This window comes from Epinephelus moara, chromosome 7 (genome assembly GCF_006386435.1).
Source record: "Epinephelus moara isolate mb chromosome 7, YSFRI_EMoa_1.0, whole genome shotgun sequence".
Taxonomy (NCBI): domain Eukaryota; kingdom Metazoa; phylum Chordata; class Actinopteri; order Perciformes; family Serranidae; genus Epinephelus; species Epinephelus moara.
In genome coordinates this window covers 1977533-1994762 of record NC_065512.1, presented here as the reverse complement: position 1 = coordinate 1994762, position 17230 = coordinate 1977533, and the positions used below count along the sequence as shown (strand labels likewise).

Below are 17230 nucleotides of genomic sequence, written 5' to 3'. Positions count from 1 at the left end.
GGGACAGCACGAGATGTAAACATAATAGCGTCCTACTCAGCTGAGCTATAACGTTAGCGCGCTAGCAGTAGATGCACGCTTCCTTCTGTGCAGTGATACGGTTGGTGGGTGCAGTTCAGGAGAAAGAAAATAGTTCCTACAAGGGATGGGTACTGAAACCAGTTATTAAACAGGCCCCAGGGCCAATTATTAAAGACGGTAGTATTGATAAGCTCCAACGTGTCTGCTATCAGTACTGGGAAAATTCAGACAACATATTTCTTGTTCATTTATGTCACATAAATGTCATCTTGCACAGTTTTTATCTCGCCGTGTCAGTTTCTAATCTGCAGTCAGATTAAGACATTCGTCACTGATACTTTTTTGCTATTTAGTCCAGAGTCTCTGTGTGGAGGGGCGGGGCCAGCTGTGCAGCTCCATGTCACACACACACACACACAGGCTGAAGTTTGGTTATACCTCATGAAGCTGGTGCCGACACTGCTTGTTGTCACAAGTTCAACTTGAACATGTGAGGGCAGAAACACGAGCAGTCTTTCCAAACATCCATGCAGCTCCTATCCTGTAGTTCATCTCCTGTTACTGCCTCCACCTCAGGTATGTTACAGTCTGTAATAGTAAGTCATTCAGCTCTCTGAGGTGTCTACCATTGTTCCATGTCAAAGTTTTTTTGGGGGAGTTTTTCCTGATCAGCTGTGAGGGTCCAAAGGACAGAGAGGTGTCTGTTGTAAAGCCTCTGAGACAGACTGTGATTTGTGATATTGGGCTTTATAAAACTGAAATTAAATTCTAAACAATGCTGTATTTATACACGACTGTTTCTCTTAAAAAAAACAACCTAAAAGAACCAAAAGGTCTGTGGATTATTTTGAGATGTGACATCTCTACAGTCAATATCTCTGCAGCTCACACCAAAACTATCTCGACAGATAAACAGCTCTACAGGGAAGAAGAGAAATATGTGTTTTTTATTTTAGAGTGGACTGTCCCTTTAACTTTATTTTTCATTGGAATGATCTCCTGTTTTAAAATTGTTTTATTTCATTAATTTGCATTATTGGTTTAATGTATCGCCCAGTATGACCCGGCTCCCACAGAGAGATGAATAAAAGTCAGATTACTGTCTCTTACACTGAAGTTTTAATTCTTTAGTTTTCTATTCCATTATTTAGTCTCCATCTTCCTTGCAGGAATTTATTAATTTAATTTGTGTGTATGCAGCTGGGATCAGGTTGTGGTTTGTTGCTGAACGTTAAAGACAGAGGGTCTGAATGCTTCACTGACAAGGTCTCACTCACTGGAAGAAAAACATGCAGATACAGCAGAAGGAAGAGCGATAATAAACAGAATCTGTAAGTCACTAAAGCAACATGACAAACAGCCCGTCAGCTCAAACCGACTGTGTCTGCGTCAGTGTTTCCTCACACCAACATCAGACACACTGAACACTTTAAAAAGATCCGGGGTTCTTATATCAAACATTAGACGAGAACCTTGGGGTCGATTCTTTAACATGCACTGACAAACTTAACTTAACCACCCAACATATTGAACTAGTTTAGTTTCCTACACCTTCAGCTGCTTGAGAGCAGAGTTTACCATCAACTCAACTTTCTCATGTTGAAAAATGACGTGACACATTTAATTAGAAGGCAGTGATACTTTCATATTCACCTAAAGTGGAGCATTTTGACTCCAGTAGCTCAGTCCATGGGGGACCTAGGTCAGGGACTGGAGGGTCGCTGGTTAAAGTCCCTGTCCCTGTGCCCCTGAGCAAGGCACTGAAGCCCCCAACTGCTCAGAGCACCTGTCCAAGGCAGCCTCCTCACCCTGACATCCCTCTGTGTAATTTTTTAAGATTTTAATTTTCATTCATCACTGTTGTGAGTCAAAAGTGATTCTGAAATTCTCCAAGCTGTAAAAGTGTGCAGCCTGTACACAGAATAAAAAAAGGTTTTAACATTTCGTCAACTAAACTGTGTTCCGTCAGTCTGCGGCCTGGTGCCTGTCCTCTAAATTTTGCCTCGACAGCGATGGCTGATCTTGAGTCTCCCTAGTTAAGCTAGCTGTGAATTCTGACTCTGTGTTGACAGATTCATTTGCTTTGCAAGTTCAAAGCCCAAATAATCAGAAGACGCCACAGCAGAGTGACCATGTTGTGTTAAAACTTATTAATGAATGCTCATTTAGACGTGTTGGTTTATTTAGACTGAGTAGACTCTGTTACCTTCATTATAAGGCTCAAATATATTTTTGTGACTTCAGACATTTTCTTTTGGCCAAAATGACTTGTTTGATAGCACAGGTTGCAGACTCCTGACCTAGCGTGACTATTAAGGTTTAATATGATGGACAGTGTGGTGTCAGGAGCTGGACAGACATCAGAGAGAGTTTAAAACAGACAGAAAACCCACTCTCCACAAGTTTCAATCTGTAGATATCCAAAGCCTGGAAACAATCAGATTTGACCCGTGTAAAAACTCTCACTTCATTTTGACTCATTTCTCGTTTATTTTAAATGCAACAGCAGGTTTGACACCGACAGCAGCCATGTTCTCTGCTCGGTGTCCATGAACAAGACATTTCAAGACATTGATCAGTTTCAAACTGTTTGTTGTTCTTGAGTGTCACTGAAACACACCAAGATGTGATCGCTCTCCTGCAGGGCAGTGGGCAAAGGAAGTACTCCCCCCCCCCCTCCAAAAAAACCCATCACTAAACAGATCTGATGGTAAAACTGAGTTGTAACCATAATAATCATAATAATAATAATAATACACTCAAATGAAATCAGAGTACTTCAAAAACAAATGATTGCACATTAAAAATCAGAACTGGAGCAGAAATATCACAAATTTTTGGCATGTGTGCTGTGGTGACGTCATGCAGGTCATTTAACTGCAGCAGAGATAAAAACAGGACGAAACAGACCTGGGTTCAGCTGCACATTAACTCTGAAACCTGTGACCAGTTAAAAGGTTTTTATCAGCTGATCTGGACACAGTTTTGTCTCTAAGATGACAGACCGTGTTTCTGTAAAGGTGCTGAGGGCGCTCGGACTCACAAACTATTTACCTGACTGGGTTTATCTAATCTGATGTAGCCGCCTGACTGAAAGAAACTACTGTGACTATCAACTAACAGACGACATTTTTTCCTAACACGTTGCAGTAAAGCAGAATCACTGCATCTGAAATTATCCACAGACTTATTCGACAGCTTATTCCCCTCAGCGTGTATCCATTAGGCCTCTCTCTCTAAGTGCTGCTGCTCTCAGACTGCTGGCAGCTGCCTCCTGGCTCGCCTCCTCCTTCATGTGGGAATCTCAGAGCACTTAAGGTTAATGTCAGAGAGACGTTTCTTTCCAGAGTCCAAGTTACCGTATTTCAAATCAGCATTTTGTCCAAACAGTCATCCAAACCTCAAAGATTTTGGTTCAGTATCAGAGATGACAGAAAACTAGTAAATATTAAAGGTTCTGTTTGCAAGATTCAGACGATTAATGCAGCAGCAAACCACGGTTTTCTTCATAAAGATATGGTGGCATTATGGCGTCCTGAGCAGAGAATGAAGTCACGCTTCCTCTGTATGTGTGTGTGTGTGTGTGTGTGTGTGTGTTGTAATCTGAGCTTCTCTGTTCTTTGTTGTGGTAGGCGGGCTGGCTGCACATGTGCGCTTATGTATCCAGCCCGGTCAGACACAGACAGTAAAAGCTGTCCTTTGACGTCGGCATGATACGCAGCTGGTGTCCGGGAAATGCTCTGGGACAACAACGAAAGTTAAGGTGGTGGAAGTCTGAGTAGGATTGGTTGGAGGGTCCGATGGGTCCAGCAACCACTGATTTTCATTTGGCAGGCCGGTGGTTACTTAAGTTTGTAAAGCCAAACCCTGTTCTTTTTTCCTAAACTCAACCATGTGTGTGTGTTGTTGAAGGAAAAAAACATCAGTTGGTGGTGTTGTACCGACGTAGTGCTTTTATTTTGAAAGAGACTGTATGCAAACTGTACATTTCCTGTGAAAACAAAAGTGTATTTTGAAAACAGACAATGCATGTAACAGGCTGAAGTTGACACGGCGTCCCAGAACATCAACAACCAACACAGATGTGACCAAATGTCGATATGTGACGAGGTCGCAGTGAGAATGTGTTGGTGTCTCTCATTGGTTAGCTGCACTGCGCTCATATGGCGGTTACTGCTGATTAGAGATGTCCTGATCGGATCTTTTTTAATTTATCGGGATTGGCTATATCGAGTCTGATCCTTTTGTTTTATGTCAGCTGTCACTAAGATGTTTCTACTTGTGAAGGTTCAGCAACGCAATGAGTGCAGCTGGTGTTAACTCTCCAACCCTCCGTTTCTCCTCCTCTTCATGCCCCACCCGCTCTCCTGACTCCTCTACGATAGGTGGAGATATGCCCCCTTTCAGCTTGTTAGTATTGGACCTTTTTCCTGTTGACCTATTACGTCACAGACCAAACAATGGACAAACAAGTTAGCTACGGTTAGCTAGCAGCTAACTGCTACCATGGTGGACAACTTTACAGCTCTGTACATTTGGTCCGTCCAAAAAGTCACGGCTCTGGATGTAGATTTCTCCATGTTGTTACCGGCTTCTTCTTTTACACATTTAATGCTATTGGACTTCTAGGTCAAAGCCCGGGGCGGAAACTGTGGAGCATGCTCAGAGCGCCTCGGCCAGTTTGGGTCTGATTGACTGTATACATGCAGGAGTCACATGATCTGGGTGTGTTAGTCCCACTGTGACACTGCAGGACCATTTCACTCACACTGACATGTTCACAGGGATTTTAAAAGCGCTGTTAGCACCTTTAGCTGCTAGCCACCTGCTCAGCCACCTCCATGTTGAGAGCTGTGTGCAAGCAATCCCACAGATGAGCTCTGAATGTTGCATACAGATCCTTTTAATATTTGAGTTTCTGCAACAATTGGGACAGTTTTACCTGAACACATGACTTAAATCATGACTGCAGATGTATTTCTTGTCGTATAACTAACCAGTTAATCAACTTATGATTTAAACTCCAAATATCGGCTTAAATTCTGTTGAAATTTGGGTAAAATAAAATTCAGAGGCTTTGTATTTGTCACTCATTCATTGAAACACTGATCACAGTAGCGGAGTGCGGAGTTTGAAATTACAGCAACAAACAAAGTGATTGTTTACAGGCGCAGAAACAGAGGCAACACACAGAAACTACCCCGAGTAAGAAACAAAGAATTACAGCTGGATATGGGAGATCATGAGAGCTTGACATGTGACTCCCTCAGTCCTCTGGGCACCAGGCACTGCTGTCTGTCACAGTAGTTCTGTCAAACCACCACTGGGTGGTGCTGTAGTAGCACCATGTTGGTGTCTGCTTGTTGTCCCACACCAGCTCCTCAGAGCTTCCTCAGACTCTCTGTCTCCATAGATGGCAGTGTGTGAACGGTAAACTCCAGGCTTCATAATGTCAGGAAGCTGATGACATCACAGAAGTCGAGGGTGTCTGTCTGCGTGGTATGATGTCACCACACACCTGTGAGCAGTTTAAGCATTTTGTTTTTCAGGCACTTGTTCCCAGGGCATCTCTGACGCTTAAAGTGGACACACACACCTTTAATAACCAACCAGCAGAGTGACGAGCAGCCGCTCAGATGAATGACTGACTTTATTAACTCGTAAACTGATGATCACCTTCTGTCAGACAGATTAGCTGCATGATTTCATATCTATCACACTCACAGACTGACTGATGAGTTTGTAGAACAGGATCTGTCACCAGAGTGAGTTTGGTTTGGTGTCGCTGACTGACCGACTGGTTCAGGCTGAGCTCAGATTAAAGGAGGTTCTGCTTGTTCTGGTCATGTTAGCTAATTTTTATGTGGATGGATGATTTGGTCGACTGAGATCAGAGAAAGGCGGTTAACATTGGCAAATTATCAGCATTGATACAGCATAGTATTGCAATATTTTGCTTGTCAACACTGTATCAAAACACAGATGTAAAGATTCATTATTAGTTATTAATACTGAAAATACAGATTAGACTTTTGGTAGCTCACTATAATAATAAAATTTGTTGCAATAAAAATGATTAAAGCGAGATGAACAGACTGAAAACTTTATCTTCTTAAATATAACAGACACTGACACAGTTTTTTCTTTAATTTGTGTGTTATGATAATATGATACTGGGGGGCCTCTAGTGAGTCGCACCCCTACAGGTTTTATCCCGGTGGGCTCCATGACATCTAACTTTGCAGAGGGAAGGGAAGACGTGAGTAAAGTGATATAATATTTTCCTTCAGCAGCAGTTTGTGGAGTCCATCCAGTCATGGCTGATCAGAGTGATGGATGAGACGAGCAGCTGTTTGTGAGTGTGGGAAAACTTTTAACGATCCCCTGTGTGTCAAATTATCCTTGGGCAAGATACTGAACCCCAAGTTACTCCCAGTGGCTCCAAAAACAGAAAATCTAAACGTGGTGGCAGATGATGATACAAGTATTACACAAGTAAACGTGTCAGTATTCATACTGATGACAAGGGAAAATCCTAATTTCGGTAGCTGTAACAAATATATAAAAGTTGTTGTATACAATAACAACTTCATCTTAGGCCCCACCCACTTTTCATTGGAGCCACACCCACTTTTGGTATAAACGGTGCCCATTCTGAGTACAAATACAGACACCGATCATGAGTTGGTTGAACAGACACAGATACAGATAGAGATAATGGTGCTCTTGCTCATCCCTAATTTTCAAACCCCTGTAATCTGAGCCCAGCCTTACTGATTCTGAAGTATTATCCTGTGGGAGTCGTAAACCAATCAGCCATGGCGCTCTTAATTTGTCGAACTATTATTGGATGACATGATCCGACTCAGTGGAACCAGCTGTGCGCTAGTTTCAGATCAACACTTCTGACATACTCTGAGAGTTCACACCCACGTTCAGTCAAACTCTTCAGACACTTGTTCAAAACTTAAAATAATTATAATAATATCTTTCCAGTATTAAATAATCTTATATAAAAACACACACAAAAAGTTTGAATTAAATGGCAATGCAACCCCCCACCCCCCTCCCCCAGTTCACAACATACACTTCTATACACATCATCCCACTTTCGCTCCTCTCGTTCCTTCCATTATCGTTCCCTTCATCAGTAACGTTCCTTCCGTTGCCGCGGCTCCATGCAGTACCAGTTATTGTGCAGCAAACCGTCTCTGTTGCTGTTGTCGTTCAAGTCTTGTCTTTTGTATATTTCAATGCAAAGCTGCACAGACATTGTGAAAAAAGCTCGATAGGTGATTTTCTGGCTTGCTTGTATACAGATATATATATACATATATATATTTTTACTCATGTCATTGGGTTAAACATGTATCGGTAATGATAGTAATAATGAGGATAATAGGAACAATCATAATCTGAGATTAAGAGTAGGAAAGACGACTTGCTACTTGCTCGGAATCCAAGGGTGGATGGTTTCGGATGAGGAGAGACGGACAAGTCAAGACAGACACTGATTATTTCTTCTCTGCGTGAGACCTAAACAGTCAGTTCAGTTCTTTAGGCTCCAGCCGGCGTCCTCGCTCCTACCAGTCACTGGATAGTTTGGTGCTTTGGTCCCGTTTCGGCGGAGCAGGAGGTGGGCCTCGCCGCAGCGTTGCATAGCCTGAGATGTTGGCATGTTTGGTGGAGTGGGAGTGCGTGTGGTGGCGGGACAAAGTGTGGGAGTGTCCGCGGACACCCTGCTGCTGCTGCTGCAGGAGCTCAGGGGGCGGGGGCGGGAGGAGCGCCATGTCGTCCATGGTGCCCACAGGCTCCATCTTAGAGGAGGAGATGAGGTGGGAGGAGGTGAGGGAGCCGTGGCGAGACACCGACTTCCTCTTAAGGGTGCGGTTGAGGTCTTCCAGGAAGTGGGGCTTTAGCGCCAGGGAGCTCGGCCCTGGTGATTTCGGAGAGGTGGGGGGGACAGGAGAGGAGGAGGAGTAAGAGACCAGGGAGGGAGGTGGGGTCTGAGACAGAGGAGGTGGCGACAGGGGCATTGAAGTTGTGTTGTCATATGGGGTGGTGTTGCTGGTCCGCCGGTTCAGTGTCGGAGGAAGGACCGCCCCCTTTTTCAGTGAACCTTGTTTCCATGACGAGGACGACAAGGAGGGCGTTGCCGACTGTTGAGGCGGCTGCATCTGAGGCTGGGGGTTCACCACGGCAACCTTTGGAGGGTGATGGAACTCTGATGGGTGGGGAGGAGGAGGGAAAAGCTCAAAGTCACTGGGAGGAGGTGGGAAGTAGTCAGGCGAGTCAAGGTGAGTCGGCTGGGAGGGGGGAGGTGGGGGAGGAGGGGACGGGAACTCAACAGGCTGATGGTGCTGGCCCGTCTGCAGCCCCTGGAGAGCCAACGGCAGGTTCGCCAAGTTCAGCTTCCCCGGCTTAGGAAGTGGAGCAGGAAGCGTGGAGGAATCTTTCGAAGGAGACCCAGTCGCTGACGAGGAGCTGGATGAGGTACCCGTCTGAGGAGCTTGGCCAAATTTGCTGACCAGGCTCTCCACCTTCTTTGGCCTCTCGTCCTGGGTCTCGCCTGAGCTGGACCGGATGGAGGAGGCTCTCTGTGGGGCTGGTGGAGGCCCACGCTTCATGGATCCTGTGGATGAGGCGGAAGGCGACTTCTTTATGGGGGAGCCCGTCTTGGAGGAGGGTGGAGGAGGGAAATCTCCCACGGAACTGTCAGGAGGAGGTGGAGGGAACTCTGGGGACTGCGCAGCCACAACGCCTCCTGGCTGCCACTTTGGTTTGGCCTTGACCGCTGGAGGAGACTGAGGAGCACTGAACTTCGATCCTTCCATGGAGTTAGAGGCGGGCAGACAGGCGGGGGCAGCGTTTCCTGGGAACTGATTGACAATCTGTTTGACCAACGAGGAGGTAGCGGCCGCGATGGAGACTGAGGAAGAGGAGGAGGAAGGAGAGATGGCGAGGTTTTTGGAGGAGAGGCTGTGCTGCTTTGGCAGAGTGGGAGGAGGCTGATTTGGGGAGTGTCCTGTGGAGAAGCTTTGTTGCTTTTTCACCGGGCCGTGGCCGCTGAAGGGCTGCGATGGCGACACAGGTGAGAGGGCGATGGGAAGGGAAGAAGGACCCGAGGGTTTGGGAGCAGTTTGAGGGGGAAAACCACCAGTGAAGGTTTTGGGAGGTGCAGGAGGGGGCGCATTAGGGGACACAGGCCGGAGAACTTGCAGGGAGGTTGGAGGTGAGAGCTCAGCCGGAGGTGGAGGAGGAGGAGAAGTATCCTCACTCATCTCTGGCGTGAAGTCGTACACCATGTTGGGAAACTTCTGTGCCAGGAACTGCTGGAGGCCGGTGTTGGATAAGTGATTGCTGGCGTTGGGGATGGGCTCCGGAGGGGGAGGTGGAGGTAACCCATTGGCCTCCAGGCTCTCTGGTGGAGGAGGCGGGAGGTAAGATGGCTCCTGCATGTCCTCCTCAGGTGGGGGTGGTGGTGGGAGAGCAGAGGGGCTTGATGGAGCATATTTCAGTGCAGCCATGGCTGAGCCAGGAGCTGGCACCGTGGGTGGAGGAGGAGGGGGAGGAGATGGTGGTAGCTGAGAGGAGGTGCTGTAGGCAGCTGGGAGGGTGTTGTAGTTGGATTTTGCAGACTGGACAGGAGGGGCAGGTGGTCCGCCTCCTGCCTGCTGGGTCCAGGACTGGTTCTGACCCTGCAGGCGAGCCAGCGTGCTGTACTTCACGTAGGAAGGGGTTGGCGCTTGCTGATGGGCCACACTTTGGATGGTGGGAGGAGGCGGAGGTGGAGGAGGTGAGGGCGGTGACGGGGAGGAGTCTTCAGATTGGACGAGGCCGTCGGTGTAGCTGGTCCGGGTCGGGGGCTGGGGGGAGAGAATCTGGACCGGCATGGGCCTACTGATAGGGTCGATCCTCATCATCTGGAGAGGGACGGAGAGACGGAGGAGAGAGGAAGAAAAGGGAGACATAATGAGGAGGAGAAGGAGGTGAGGAGACACAAGAGAAAGGGGTTTGGGGAGGAGAAACAAAATTACCACAAGCAACAAACAATTTCATCCATTTCTGAAACCAAATGATCCAACACAAGATGCAACAAATCAAACCAGAGCAGTCTGAGAACACACCGCTGTTAAAACTCCAAACACACTGCAGCACTGAATAAGGTCAGTTATAATGAGATCACAAAATGTGTTCACCAACTGAAAAAACATGCTTCCCTACAGTGATCACCTGACAGGGACAGTTCAGACTTTTTAAAGTGGGGTTGTTTGAGGTACTCATCTATAGTCACTGTATATTCTAGAGTAGACATCGGTTAGCTCACAGAAGTTTGGAAAAGCGAGCAGGAGTAACGACACAGAAGCTAAGTGATGTGCTGCTGTGGACGGAGGCAGCAGCTGAATGTATTTCAGCCACCTAAAAAAAATCAATGTCAGTTTTAAGTGCACGCTATATTTAGAAAATTCTCACTGCTTTAACTGACCCTCAGACGGCCTTTTCCAACGAAGCCATTAATGACTTCCCTGTCTGAAAGAGATGGTTGAGAGTAAGTTAAAGAAGTGAAAATATTCTAAATATATATGCACTTCAAGTGTTGTTGATTTTTTTAGGTGACTAAAATACATTTAGCTGCGGCCCCCCGTCCACAGCAGCACATTAGGCCCGTTTCCACTGAAGAAGTTCCTGGTACTATTTGTGGGGCAGGAACTACTACAGGAACTTCCTCTCGCTCGGCCCTCTCAACCGCCGTGTCTCCACTGAGAGCGGAGTAGGAGGAAGGTTCCTGTAAAGTTACCGGGCTCTGAATGTGACATAATCGTTGCACGACCATTTTGACCGGGGTGACGTAGGGGCGTAGGGACGCCATTAGCCGATAGCGGTGTCTAATAACTTCGGTCACGGTCCGTGAAAAAAATATTTTTTCCAGTGGATGTCTTAGTTACAACATGATTGAGCTAACTGGAGTAGTTTCATGTCGTATCCGACAACGGGAGGCTTTTATGAGATGACGTCCTGGTGTTAGCTTTGCTGCTGCTGTTAGCTGTCCCTTTCTCTTTAGACATCGTGATTTCCCAAAACTGAATAAATACCACACATAGCAACACAAAACTGCTTTGCTAGCTCAATCATGTTGTAACTAAGATATCAGCTGGAAAAAATATTTTTTTCACGGACCGTTTATTGAGTTATTACAGACACCGCTAACAGCTAACGGTTACGGTCACATCCCGCCTTGAGTATATCCAATCAGCACCAAGTAATCCACAAGCCCCAGCCAGGAGTTTCTCGGGGCCGTTCTGAGTGGGTCCATGTCATTGGTTCAACAGCCCATTAGTCCGACTGTCCGCGGTGCTGAACGGCTCGCGGCGGGCGTATGGTGCAAGCAGGCTCACGGCTTATGTGTTTGCCACTTTCTTTTTCATTTTAACCCACACCATGATCTTTTCCTGACCCTAACCAAGTGGTTTTTGTGCCTAAACCTAACCAGACCTTAACCACAGGGCATCATGATGATTTCGGAACGGACTTCGGAACAATGAGTTTAATATGGTCGGAACAATGGGCTGTCGAACCAATGGGCAGTTCCCGTTCTGAGTACCTACTCCGAGGCAGGGACTTGTTTAGCCCCCGTAAAAGTCATTACTAAAAGTGTGTGTCANTAGTACCAGATCTGTGTGCTAGGTACCCCAACAGAGGGGGGACCAAACATGGGGACGCTAAGGAACGCTTCTGTTGGTACCATCCACAACTTTTACTGTGGGAACGTTAAACTTGCACACTGTACTGAACTGAAGCGTACTGCTGGGTGGAAACAGGGCTTTAGTGTCCGTGGCGGTGCTCCTGCCTGCTTCTCCAAACTCAGGGCACGCTGCCCTTCATCTACTGTAGGTAATAAGTACCTCATTCAACCTCAGTTCGCAAAACCCAAACTATTGATGGACTTATTTATTAGAGCTCTTCAATTTTTCATCCTTCTGAACTGATTCTAAACTGTGACTGTTGCTCTGCCGTTAGCTTAGCTTCAGTTTGTAAGGTTTCAAGTTTTCTCTTAAAAACATATAATGTTGCGGAAACATCTGCAATTCATCATAAATCCATTTTAACTGCAGTGTTGCTATGATGCTAAGTGACTCTATCAGACGGCCTTTCAGTGGCATCAAACAGGTTTGGAGCTGAAACCATCAAACTAAGTGCTGTTCAAAATCCGTCAATTTAACAGGTTAGAATCTGTGAGAAAAGTTTTCCTCATGGTGTCACTGTGGTGGTCAACTCTTGTCCAACTAGTCGTGGGCTAAATAGTGTCATTGTTTGTCATATTACTTGTTGGTTAGGACATTCCATCACACCACGAGGTTAGAACAAATCAACAGCTCAGCTGCAGCCATTAAAAACAGACGTACAGTTCACATTTAAACAAACTAAGTCACGTTCACAACAAGCTGATCTGACGACTCTTGTTCCTGATGATCAACAACTCAGTCTGAGTTCATCCTGATTTAATGTGCAACATTACAAGCTGTAAATATAAACCAGAAATATAAAACACCAGCAAAGAAACAGTTCAGTGTTCAGCATCTTAACTATTTGCTGTTTTTGGTCTCTTTAAGTTGGACCGGTTTAACAACAGTGAAAATGCTAGTGATGTAAATACATGTAATGACAGAGGGTTGAAAAACAGCTGTCTTTTGTCTTTGTAGATTAAGACCTTCCCAGATACAGATCTGAACCAGTCACCTGAAATACTGGAGTCATTAGGAAACACTGTCGGAGGGCATTTCAGGTCCGATAATTTCATATGAGGATCAATGACAGAAAATTATTCTGGAACACCTGCGAGGTCTGACAAATCAAGTGTATCCCTGGTCACACATCTCTTTCTTTTAACTGATGTAAAATGTATATTTGTTGGTTGCATTCTGCAGAGTGAGGCAGCAGTGTTCATCAATCTCAGAAATCTGACCACTTATGAATGTGCGGATCATCTGCTGAGGACGTGATAATAACATAACTGTGTTCAAATTAATGTAACTGGAAATTACACTGTTCAAATCAAGCACCATGTCGTCCCCGAGATGAGACCGTGAACACATCTTGCAGGTCTCGCCTTTGAGATACTGTTCAGAAAAATCCTCTTATATTATGAGGTCCATAAAACTGGCACACATCTATGGCGACAAGTGAAATCCTGTCTTATAGACCGAATCACAATTTGTTTACTATACTTTCCAGGTAAAAAAAACCCTGTGTCACGCTACATAAAATGAAACGGTGCAGAACAAACATCAATTGGTTCAGTTCCTTCAAGGTTTTTTTGGATACAGGGTTCACGAGAATGAGATGAACTGGATCACAGTGCCCTTAACCTTTGACCTTTGACCACTAAATTCTAATCAGTGCATCCCTGACTCAAAGTGGATGTTTGTGCCTAATTCAAAGAAATTCCCTCAAGGCGTTCTTGAGACATTGCTTTGGATTGGGACAGATGGTGGTACATTGCCGATTTCACATTTCTCTCCAATACAGTCAGTTATCTGCCCAGAAGTGATTGTTGTTAGTGTGATGTCATGGTGTTTCGGTCTACAGCGCATCAGCACCTCAGTGCAGAGTCCTGGTAGACTTCACATGATAACATTGTGCATGTCAGACACATCATAGTCCGTACTGAGATTCAGAGCTTTAGCTAACTCGACATCCACAAGTGCAACACAGACATCTCAGTGTTTAAAAGGCTGCAGCCGAACTGTTAACATGCCTGTTACATCACTTCCTGTCTAACCTCCACTCCCTCCTCCTCCTGCACAAAGAGGAACTGGCATACGTCCCTTCACCTTTGACCGCTGGCAGGGAAGCAGAGGGGAAACATGGGAAATGTAGTCCACAAGTCAACAGGGCAAAGACAGGAGAAAGGACAGGACACAGTGTGTGTGTGTGTGTGTGTGTGTGTGTGTGTGTGTGTGTGTGTGTGTGATCACACCTCTCCTTGTGTTCCTCTCCTCCAGGCGTCAGAGAAGATGGAGCTGACCACACTCTGGGAGCGGGTGTGGCCTGATGATGTCATCTCTGACACGCCACTGTCCGACTGGCTGGAGTGGTTGGACTGGGACTCTGAGGGAGCGCACACACGTTATGTTCAACTTTTACTACTGATGATGATGCTCATTATTTTTTATATATTAATGGATATTATTAATATTGATGGTTAATTTTTTCTGCCTTTGAATATCTCGACTCAATCAGACGGACGGACCTGGAAGGCTGGAGGAGCTGGATCCTGACTTGATGGAGGAAGAAGAGAGGGAGGACCAATCGTAGGCCGCCTCCGTCCTCCTCATTGCCTCCTGGAAGTTGATGTACAGCTGCTTCCCGTACTGAAGGACAGACAGACAGACAGACAGACAGACAGGTATTGTCACAGTGCAGCATGGAGACCGTTGGTGTTCAGATATCACTGTTTCATTAGCGTACGATAAGAGCAGCAGCATTTATGTTTTCTGAAGTTTTCACCTTGGCGATTCGAATACTGTTGATCCATTGTTGGAGGGTTCTGACATCATCACAGCAGAGGTACTTGATGTACTGAGACTTCTTCTGGATCTGAGGGTGCTACACACACACACACACACACACACACACACACACACACACACACACACACACACACACGTATTTAACAGGACGCTTTGTTAACAAGTAGACTTATTACTAAGGATTACTTTCTGGTCATAACTGTCTTTACTCTGTCACACCACTAGGTGGCAATGGTAGACTGCAGTACCACAAACCAGACAGTAGTTGCAGATTTACAAAACCCCATCACTCCTGCATGTGTTTGTAAATGTACTTGTGTGTGAACGCACCTTCAGCACCATGCAGTAGTCAGTAGGAGCCTTGTACTTGCTCTTGTAGTCCTGGCCGTGGTAGACGTTGACGTGATCCAACTGAAGGAAACACACCAGGTCTCTGGATGCCTACACACACAAATCACATTAGATGTTTTTCAGTGTTACAATAAGAAAAAATCATTACTGTTAAATTAATACTGATGTTTTCTCTTTACTGCCTCTCAGTCTCTTTCAGTCACACACCTTGGCCTTGCCCTTGGGAACATAGTAGATGCCAGAAGCCCTCAGCAGGAAGTAGCGTTTCTTCCACGACTTCTTCCCGTCCTCTTTCAGCCACAACACTCCCTCCATCTCTGGGACGGACACTGAGCTGCCGCCGAAACACTCCTGACACACACAGAGACACAACAGATACAGTTTCAGTAACATTTGTTGACAGATTTACTGATAGTCACCACTCTGTGATAAAGGTTTGTTTTCTGGATCTTCTACTAATTCAGATATTTTGATTCATGCCAAACTCACCTGGTTCTACACGACCACTGGACAACATGCAGAGTGTTGGTAACATTAACAGGCTGGTTTATAACAACTGTGTCCACAGTGACAGTGAGCAGAGCCACGGCGGGTTCAAGAGTTGGTCACTGGTCAGTCTGGACTTTAGTTTCCAAGTTAATTTTGTGATGATTGTGGTTTCTTATGAAACTGACCACTGTTCTATCCATGATAATGGTAGTATGGAAAAGTTGTGTCTGCAGGTCTCAGTAAGGCCCCAACAACCTACAGCAACAAGGTAAGGCAGCCTGCATGGAGCCTGTGAGGTGAAACTCAGCTGTGTGTGTGTGTGTGTGTGTGTGTGTGTGTGTGTGTGTGTGTGTGTGTGTGTGCGCGCGCCTCGGACCTGGAACATCAGCACCAGTTGTCATTCTCAGGACTGTGAGGTGGAGACTGTCCAGAGGATTTCTGGGTGAAGATGTATTTGAGGAAACAGCTGTGTGCAAGAGGAGAAAACAAACTAACCTCTAACAGAGCCTCTTTGTTTCTTTCAGCCATCTCACACGTCTCCTTCCGCCCCAACAAATAGTTCTGCAGCAGACAGACCACCGATTAGAAACACAAAAAACATCTGTATAGTTTTGATTTAACAGGTTGACCTTTGGTAAACCCTCCCCTGTATATATGTGTGTGTGTATCTCACCTGGGGGTTTTTGAACACAGCATACTTCTCGATGCGTTCGGTGAACATCAGGCGGTTCTGGCTGTCTCTGGTCCAGTTCAGCAGGTTCTCCACCAGGTTCTCATGATCCTCGAAGATCCGCTCTGCACAGAGTCAATGAGATATTTTAGATTCAGTTCAGTCAGGTCAGAGCAGCAAATTAACCTGAATCAGAAAATCTGATCTTCAGGCTTCTGTCTCTTTAAAATTTATATTTCAACAGAGGGAGGAAGCAGATGTGGTCAGTATAATTCTAACTTTAGGTTAAATTCTAATTTCTAAATAAAGTTTTTTTTAACCTAAATTTTTAACAGACACCTCAGACTTCATTAACACAAAGACATGGAAGCTTCCTGGATAATGTTATAGGTTTGTGCTGCGTCCTTAGAGACCTTTTTTTTCAGTTAAATTCAGTTTATTTTCTCTGTTTAGGAAGATGTCTGCCATTATACGCAACAGCATCAACATCAATCCCTTTAGCAGCTGCTATGGAGTCTCCAGCCACAGCAAAAAATACAGCAGCACAATTGGTGAATTCAACCAAAATTCTTCAAATTTTATCCCCTAATATCTAAAGAACTTTGAGCTAATGAACTTCATATAACTGTAACGCTTCCTGCAACATCTGGATAACTTGATTCTCACTGATCTTATGGTGCAGATTTGTTTGTTTTTTTCTGATTTTAAAAACATGTTTTAAGTTGTTTGTAATGTAGAACTTGTAAAATTCAAAAGACCTTCCCCTCTCCTCATAACCTTGCTCTCTTCATAGCTCTACAGAGGCTAAATGGCTTGTGGCAATCGGCTGCCCTCTTTTGAAAGCTGCAATTCACACCCCAACTGCTTTTCAGATGTTTCCCTCTGAGGATCGAAATGGACAAAAACATGTCAGCTGTGACCTACATTGAATTTGTAGACAACTGTGTTGACCTCACTAATAAAAATGCCTTTTTTTCTCTTGATGCCAGCTGTGTTCAGTTTGTCCATGACTGAAAAAGTCATAGTATAGTATGACCTCCACAACTATGAAAAAAAAGTCATAGTATAGCATGTCGTCCAAAAGTATGAAAAAAAGTCATAGTATAGCATGTCGTCCAAAAGTATGAAAAAAAGTCATAGTACAGCATGTCGTCCAAAATCGTGAAAA

At 45.3% G+C, this 17230-nt stretch overlaps 1 protein-coding gene across 4 annotated transcripts in view; it reads right to left on the bottom strand.

The window, feature by feature from the left end:
* Positions 1 to 5097: 5097 nt before the first annotated feature.
* raph1a (Ras association (RalGDS/AF-6) and pleckstrin homology domains 1a) overlaps positions 5098 to 17230 on the bottom strand; it is a 92753-nt gene continuing 80620 nt past the window's right edge. For all 4 annotated transcript variants that reach the window (XM_050049423.1, XM_050049425.1, XM_050049424.1 and 1 more), the window contains 8 exons: positions 16066 to 16187; positions 15888 to 15953; positions 15111 to 15254; positions 14883 to 14993; positions 14530 to 14628; positions 14273 to 14393; positions 14000 to 14130; positions 5098 to 9944 (listed from right to left, as the gene is read on the bottom strand). In XM_050049423.1, coding sequence (XP_049905380.1) covers positions 7605 to 9944; positions 14000 to 14130; positions 14273 to 14393; positions 14530 to 14628; positions 14883 to 14993; positions 15111 to 15254; positions 15888 to 15953; positions 16066 to 16187 — 3134 coding nt within the window. In that variant the 3' untranslated portion in view covers positions 5098 to 7604. The remainder of the gene's footprint in view (positions 9945 to 13999; positions 14131 to 14272; positions 14394 to 14529; positions 14629 to 14882; positions 14994 to 15110; positions 15255 to 15887; positions 15954 to 16065; positions 16188 to 17230) is intronic.